Source organism: Saccoglossus kowalevskii, chromosome 8 (genome assembly GCF_978046115.1).
Source record: "Saccoglossus kowalevskii chromosome 8, keSacKowa6.1, whole genome shotgun sequence".
NCBI lineage: Eukaryota > Metazoa > Hemichordata > Enteropneusta > Harrimaniidae > Saccoglossus > Saccoglossus kowalevskii.
In genome coordinates, this window is record NC_140648.1 from 40912044 (window position 1) to 40921316 (window position 9273).

A 9273-nucleotide genomic window follows, 5' to 3' on the forward strand; every position below is an offset into this window, starting at 1 on the left:
ATTTGTGTGTCCTCAGATGTGTTAACACATTGACAAACATATAGCACTGTATGCTGCCTATAATGTATGGTGTACAATTTGTGTGTCCTCCAATGTGTTAACACATTGACAATCATATAGCACTGTATGCTACCCATAATGTATGGTGTACAATTTGTGTGTCCTCCAATGTGTTAACACATTGACAATCATATAGCACAGTATGCTACCCATAACGTATGGAGTACAATGTGTGTGTCCTCCAATGTGTTAACACATTGACAACCATATAGCACTGTATGCTGCCCAATCGTATTGCAAATTCCACAAATACTCTACTTCAAGAAGCATACTATGTCAATAAAATTATTAAAAGTAAATGGTTTAAAAAACTTGATCTGATATTAAATAATATTAACCATTCTTATCTTTTAAATGAAACAAATATTATCTCATTATCAAAATTAAAAACAATTGATGAGAAATTAAAAGAAGAGTTTACAACTGAGTGGAAAAATGAAATAAATAATGACAATAGGAAAAAATCAAATTCTAAAAATAAACTAAGAACCTACAAACTTTTTAAAACCAAAATAGAACAAGAAAACTACTTAACAATTATGAAAAACAGTGAACTTCGCAAATCCTTAACAAAATTTAGACTTGGCAACCACTGTCTGAAAATTGAAACAGGCCGGCATACAGGATTGGATTTTAAAGACAGAGTCTGCAATATGTGCGACAATGACCATGTTGAAGATGAACAACATTTTGTCACAAATTGTCCTCATTACAATGAAATAAGATCAAAACTTTACATTGTAGCTAATAAACGTATACCAAATTTTGACAAATTTAGTAATGAAAATAAATTCATATCATTACTAAGTGACGAGAAAATGTCAATTCCTTTAGCGCAATATTTAAAAAACTGTTTTAATACAAGACAGCAGCACCTACATAAACTAAGCCAGTAATACATTCCTTGTATTCAACTTATTATCTTTTTTTTTTTTTTTATGCCTTTTTGTTCCCTTACTCTTTATGTGGTTATTTTTCTTTTACTAATATCTGATTTGTAACCCTTTTCATCCCCTCCGAGGGATGTTGTGTGTTAATAAATAAATTGATAGCCCATAATATATGGAGTACAATTTGTGTGTCCTCAGATGTGTTAACACATTGACAACCATATAGCACTGTATGCTACCCATAATGTATGGTGTACAATTTGTGTGTCCTCCAATGTGTTAACACATTGACAATCATATAGCACAGTATGCTACCCATAACGTATGGAGTACAATGTGTGTGTCCTCCAATGTGTTAACACATTGACAACCATATAGCACTGTATGCTGCCCATAATATATGGTGTACAATTTGTGTGTCCTCAGATGTGTTAACACATTGACAAACATATAGCACTGTATGCTGCCTATAATGTATGGTGTACAATTTGTGTGTCCTCCAATGTGTTAACACATTGACAAACATATAGCACTGTATGCTACCCATAATGTATGGAGTACAATTTGTGTGTCCTCAGATGTGTTAACACATTGACAAACATATAGCACTGTATGCTGCCTATAATGTATGGTGTACAATTTGTGTGTCCTCAGATGTGTTAACACATTGACAACCATATAGCACTGTATGCTGCCTATAATGTATGGAGTACAATTTGTGTGTCCTTCAATGTGTTAACACATTGACAACCATATAGCACTGTATGCTGCCCATAATGTATGGTGTACAATTTGTGTGTCCTCAGATGTGTTAACACATTGACAACCATATAGCACTGTATGCTGCCTATAATGTATGGAGTACAATTTGTGTGTCCTTCAATGTGTTAACACATTGACAACCATATAGCACTGTATGCTGCCTATAATGTATGGTGTACAATTTGTGTGTCCTCAGATGTGTTAACACATTGACAACCATATAGCACTGTATGCTGCCTATAATGTATGGAGTACAATTTGTGTGTCCTTCAATGTGTTAACACATTGACAACCATATAGCACTGTATGCTGCCCATAATGAATGGAGTACAAAAGGTGTACAATCTCTGGCATGAGTTATGAGTATGCATCATGTTATAGATATAGAGATATATTAAAAGTCGGTGAACTAGGTCAGTCGCGAGAAAGGAAAAAAAAATGTCAGTGAAAAGACAAACCAAGCTGTGAGTACTGGCCTAGATTATTTCATTGGTGGATGTGGCGGACTGATTGGTCATGACGACATGATAATAGCAGGGTTCGTTCGAGGGGCTCGTCAACAAAAACGTCAGGCCTCGACAATATGTCAAGTTTGCTTCTCAAATTTAATCTATGACATTCCCTACAATTTAATTTAATTTTTGTAACGTATGAGGTGCAAATATATTCTTGTATATTGGTGTGAGGCAACTATGTATGCCCTTGCCACACAGCTGTATGACAAAGTTTTCAGCCCCGCTGTCGACTTTGCTGAGTGGAGCTTATCATATGACTGATTGTCCGTTGTCATTCGTGTAAACTTTTTACTTTTTCGACTTATTCTTGAAAACTACAAGCCCGAATGCTTTGATACTTGATGTATATGTACCTTGGGTAGCCCTCTCTTAGATTTGTTCATTTTGTGATAATATATCTTCAGTTCTCTAATTTTGATGAATATTTTTGCCATTTTTAGCTCCCATGAAACAGAGCTTATGTGGTACCGGTGTCTGTGACGCTGTGACTCTGTGACTAAAATTTGTTCCACTGATAACTCAAGATCTACAATTTCAATTCAAATGAAATTTGGCACACAGCTAATATATAATGAGTAGATGTGCTGACTAATTTATAACTTAGTGGTCTTTGAAATTGACCAAATATTTGACTTAGCCTAATTTGCATATTGCGATAACGTATTCTGTCGCAAAACTACTGGTAATATTTTATTGGAAGGTCTGAGTTTTAGTATATAATGATTTAATATGTCATGATGGATGTTATTTGAGCAGATACAGCGACTAAAAACATGAAATGCGGTTTTATCATTATAGCAAGTACGCATGCGCAGCTACAAGAGTGGCGCAGCCATTTTTTCAGTTTGACTCCGAGAGAGCCGCATACTGCTTTTAAGGTCTCATGCCACTAATTAACCAATGGCTGCTCGTAATTTAAATGCCTAGCAAGAACCAATGACATTTTTTAAATATTATTTTTCTCAGGTGCTCCCTGTTTGAGGGCGTAATCACCTGGGTCAGAGGTGAGACCAACATGTGGTCTTTTGTTTACTACTTAGCGGCTGTGTACCTGTGGGTTTATTCTGTGTGTTAATGGATGTTCTAATCTTGGTGTTTTTCCAGTGATTTCTCAGTCTTGTTTACCTGAGATTTGCAAGAGTTTGAGCTGGCCAACATGTTAGTTTTTTTCATATGGTTGATTACTGGCATGTTGATTTCCCATTTTTGAGCCATATTTTCAACTGTCTTTGTCATTTTCATATAGCAATCTCGTCATATGTTAACATTGTCGTCTATGGAAATTCAATTAGTGGTATGAGCCCATAATTAGTGGTCTCCTCCGCGGTAGCCACTAAGTACCGGTTGCAATCGCAGTCATGGGTAAGGTGTGAAATACGTACTTAACAGTTTCGTTTGTGCTTCCATTCTTTGTTTTAAATAGCTGTTTTTAAATCGAGCAGGTTACAAGCATCACTAGCATGGAAATATATGGTAATATTATTGGCCCACATATTTTATTAAAATAAAAATCCATAAATCCAATGCTGTATATGCTGTTGCATGAAAAAATGGTAATGCATGTATTTATCACCAATTTCAAGAGTAAGAGTCGTAACTTTCGAAGGTACGAGTTTGACTCGTCCGTATATTTTACTTACATTTATTGCACTTGAATAAAGTCTACGTTTGAAAAGAATGCTATTTACAAAGTTTAAAATAGACAAGCCTTCCTCTTGGTTGATTTGACAACGGTAGGTATCAGTTGTTTATACTTTGTCTGTATTGCATTCCAGACAAACAGTTCAAGATCAGTGAACAAGAAATGCAGGAACTAAATTGTCTCTTGTGTGCAACATGATTATTAAAATAAACATAAGCGGTCATGTACGCTCTATAAATCTAACCTTGTACACATAATCTTGTATTGACATGTTTTTTGTCAAAAAAGACATTGCTTTTCAGTTAACTCTTCGCTTTCATGGTATTTGTGAGAGTTAAAAGATTTGTTGAACAAATAATAAGTAACTATATCCATTTGCGTCAAGCTGGGTTGCCCGAATTTAAATATCAGTGCGTGAACTCTGGAGGTTGCCGCACGTAATTCAAACACGTGGTTATTAGAGTTCAGTTGAAATGCACGCGAATAATGTGATCGAAGTGCGATACGAGTTTATTATAGTAAAACTTAACATTACGCATGGTATTGTATGTTATTGTATGGTTTATATTACAAATTCACTTAATATTGAATAAAATAATTCACTATTGGAACATCGATGAATCATCGATGAATATTTAAAATATTTTCTCGACTTTCGGTAGACACTTGACTACTATCTTTTTCAATGATTTAAATGCCCCCATGTTTATGTTTGTGTAATAATTACGAATGCAACGCATTGTTAAGTCGATATAATACTGAAATACTCACAGACCCCGGGTTAGTGTCCTAAGAATAGTCCAAACAATAGTAAAAATAACTTTGCGTAATTATTATAAAAGCAATACATTGCAATGTTGAAATATTTAGAGCTGGTACAATATTGTAAACAGATTTGCGTGATTTAAAAAGCAGCACACTAAGTAAACGATGATGAAATATTCAAAGCCAATACAGAGTTGCATACAAGTTGTGTTATTACAGTACCACCGGATATATTAATAAAAATTTAATTTTGCCGCACAAAGCATGAAAGAGAAAAAGGTTGCTAAGGTAACGCGCCAGTTCAGTGCGTGACTTGGGGTCAAACTTCGGTCAACACGCACTTGATGTCAGCATCGCCGCGCAGCAAGTTTCGCAAAGTACTTGAAGTTCAATTGGGCTCCAAATAATGTCAATGATCACTCAATTGTCACAGCATATGTTGTACCAAGTCCATGATACACTTCGTTTCGAATTTAGCTTGCTTTTCCTTCTTAGTGCACGTTCTTGTTCACATGAAATGCGACCTCTCACCAATGTATTAAAACAATTAATACTTATGCGTGATTAAATTTGGTCTACGCGAAACATTAATCTTTCTAAACATTGTTTTGCAATGATGAATAAGTAATTAGCATCAGACATAGCCTGTTTTAGGTGGCTGAACAGAATAATACATGTGAAATGATCGATCCTAAACAATTATCTGGATACTTGTATTCACCGGCGGGTCTGCGGATACTTCAGCCTACTTTGAAGCATGAATATAGATGGAAAACTAATGAATTTTTGTTAGTATCGTTCCAGACATTTCAAGAGATATATATAATAATCATCGTGATCACTACTATTGGGTTCAAACATTATTTACGATCATTCAAAATATAGTGGTCATGGCTGCCGTTCAACCCAGTATTTACCTTCACCGCTATATTGCGACGCCATGAGCAGAGAAAAGGAAATCTGAATCCCCTGTGTCTAGATTCAAAGTGGCTACACTTAATGCATGGATTAGGCAAAAATCACGTTTCATTTTGATGTAATTTCTAAGATAATTTTGATCTTGATAATGAATTGTCTTAATTAACAAAACATTCTAAATTTGTTTATTTTTAAATCAAAAAGGACTGATGATCGCAACAGCAGCGGACTGAAGGTCGGACACTTCGCTGCCAATATCCCCAACATTGCTCTCGGACCAGCCAGGCACAAATATCACAAAATACTAAATGTAGCCCAATTCTCTGGAAAAAATTAACTTGAAATTAACAAATGTTACGTTTTCCCGTAAATAAAGGATGAGAGTACCGATATCTCTATACAAGCAGTTGTTTTTACAGTGATGGCCCTCACATGTTTAATATTTTTTGTTCTTTTTAAAGTGATCTTTCAGATTTTGTCTCTATTACAGTTAACTTTCACAGTGCCCTTTGTTTACAAGTATAGTGTCCTCACATGTTTTTCAAAATGCCCATATCAAAATCTAGTGTTTCCATATATGTCATAGTTTCTTGATCAATTTTATTGATATTTGGTAAAAGTATGGATCGACCTACATGCAATTACATTCACTTATTATGCAAAGCCTAAACCTTTATAATACCTGCTCTGATCACACAGGAGCTATTCACAGTTTAACTTTGATTGGTAAAAAGTGATATTTTCCGACTTCTTGTTAAAAACCGCAAGTCCAATTGCTTTGATATTACATATATAGGTATTACATGTGGACCTCTCTCAAATTTGTTCATTTCGTGATGATATCCTCAATTCTCTAATTTTTGTGAATATTTTTGTCATTTCAGATAAAAAGTGATATTTTTGACTTCTTGTTGATACTATACATATTGTTCATTTTCTAATAATATCTTCTTTTTTTCAATTGAAATGTGCATTGCTAACAGCGGAACTATCTCAGCCGACAGGCTGCTTGTTTAAATATCGTATTTGCTCTATTTGACCAAAATAAGTCATATTTCAAAGATATTTCAAAGATATTTCTATTTCTTGTATTTGCACACAGCACACAGGAGTTTTTCTAAGGTTTCTTTGATTTCAAGATCAACTTTCAGTCAATATTATAAGTTAATATCATTGCAGCATTTGAGTAAATCGCTGCTATGCAATAAGATATGGTTGTATAATAATGATATCATTTGTTTTAAAATCTTATATCTATTCTTTTTCAGATAATAATCTGTGGTGACAGAGATGCAGATGACACAAACCAGCTCTTGCGATGTGTACATTCCTTTTTTATCCCCAACAAGATTGTGATACTTGCTGATGGTAACCATAATGGACTTCTGTACAGGAAGTTGCCATTTCTATGCCAGCTTGAGAGAGTGGAGGGAAAAGCTACAGCTCATGTTTGTGAGAAATACAAATGTCAGATTCCAGTCAATCATTTGGAAGATTTAGAAAAGTTGTTGACATCAAAGTGAAGGATTAAGGAATTTAATGCCTTGATACATATAAACCTCAAGTTGACTGTCGCTTACTTAAAGTATTTTACAATAATTTTGAATGACAATAGTGTATCAGTGAGCTATATACAATCATGAAAGGTACTAACGGAAGGAGCCACAACGCTATTGTTTTAACTTTGCCCCATGATCGTTTGTCATTGTTTGTTCACAAACATTGGTTCTGTTAGCTCTTAACACCTTCGTACAATGGGTTACGCCAGTCTCAAGCATTTGGTAATATTTGGAGCATGTTCGGAAGCGATAGACAAACCTCGCATGTAAAATGCTGAAAATGGCGTCTAGTTTGAATACTGCTGTTTCCGGAGTTGTTGGCGAACTTTAATGAAAAATTAGCAGATATAACATCTGATGAACTATCGTGAATCTTTTTGTATTTGTAACGATGATGAGACTTAATGATTGCCTGTGATAATAACCATTGCATTATTCAATGGTACCATTGTCATTGCGTGGGTTTGACGCCCGAAACTATTGACATTTTCGACCAACCGGGCATCGGCGAACACCACCAGAAAAGATAGTATCAAAAGAAGGGCATGCCTAGACACTTTCTCTGTGATAATATTTTTTAGGAGTCCTTAGGAATTTTTGTTTTGGACACTCGAAATCTTGTTCTTGTTACAGTTGCTAATAACTAAAACATGTGAAATATGTGAAGTCAAACGTTCATCTGTTGAATTTCCGGTTGTGAAATACGTATATTGACCCTTCACACCTAAACAAACCGAGTGCGCATGTGTGATGACCATAGTTTCATAATGCGCATATATTTTATGGTCACATTTAAAAATCGGTGGGGTTGTATCATATTCCGCTAACTCGTTACTTGTGTAAACAATCGCAAACTATCATGAACATCAAAGATGAGCTGGACAATGTCCTCATCGGGATTAACTTGGGTTGAAACAATAGAAAATAATCCTGTAAAGAAGCTTAAGTGGCCACTTGAGAGGCGTTGTGGCTTCTTCCGTTAGTACCTTCCATGATACAATGTACATATATTTTACCATGTTCAGCCATACTTACCTTTGTTGTGCTAAAAATATTAGTAATTGTTAATTGTCTGTCAGTAGCATTAGCAACTTGTCTTTGTATTAGTTTAATTGTAACAATGTTGTTTCTGATAGTGAAGCCTCAAAGAAAAAAATGTGTTTGGCAATCAACTTTACTAATATTTGTTTGTAGTCTCAAGAGTTTGAGTTAATACCTTACTATCATAAATGTAAGTATGGTTTCACTATGTAAAATGTAAAATTATCATCTCGGTGAATTTGTTAAATTTGCATGTTTAATTCATAATTTGCGTTATTGATCACTTGAACACGGATGTTGCATATTAACAAAACATCACCATTTAAGACCATTTTAAATTGGCTTTTTCTTGATAATTTCCTGCATAATATGACCCACTAATTTGCTGGTAAAGTGTGTATTACAAAATTATATGGGTTGCAAAAATTTAAAAGATAGTTTTTGTCTCATAATAGATGTAAATTTTAATTTGTAGATATATTAAAAGTACATAATCAAAAAAATCAATCACTTTCTTCATATTTGTTTTAACATAGATCACTTAAGATAACATGAGTAGCAGTGATACAGTGTATCATATGATATGAGTGCTGTGGTTCCACAGGTTGGCAAGAGTGCAAAAGAACTCTGGGCACATTCAAACACCTATATACAACTGTACCGGTATTTGGTCTTTTCATTGGTTGATGCTCCAATCACTTTCCCATATATCATATATGCAGTAATCACTGGTAGATATTGGGATGACATATATTAATAATATATATATATACATTTATTCAACTGTGGCCACAACGCTATGGTACAAATGTAAAGATAAAATACGGTAATATACCCATTAGCAAGCTGCTATTTACATCAAGAAAACAGGTTAGCTGGTATTAGCTATGCTAGTTTTAGCTCCACTGATTGTCCGTCGTCGCCCATGTCAATGTTTTACTTTTTCGACTTATTCTTGATACCTACAAGCCTGAATGCTTTGATACTTGGTGTACCTTGGGTAGACCTCTCTCAGATTTGTTCATTTCATGATATCTTCAATTCTCTAATTTTGGTGAATATTTTTGTCATTTTTGGTAAAAAGTGATATTTTCGACTTCTTGTTAAAAACTGCAAGTCCG

General features: G+C 34.5%; 1 protein-coding gene across 1 annotated transcript in view; it reads left to right on the forward strand.

Annotated features, from left to right (window-relative positions):
• LOC102808402 (spermatogenesis-associated protein 20-like) overlaps positions 1 to 8655 on the forward strand; it is a 205716-nt gene extending 197061 nt beyond the window's left edge. The window contains exon 16 of the mRNA XM_085502612.1: positions 6821 to 8655. Within this exon, the coding sequence (XP_085358738.1) occupies positions 6821 to 7075 (255 nt within the window). The 3' untranslated portion in view covers positions 7076 to 8655. The remainder of the gene's footprint in view (positions 1 to 6820) is intronic.
• The last annotated feature ends 618 nt before the right edge of the window (positions 8656 to 9273 follow it).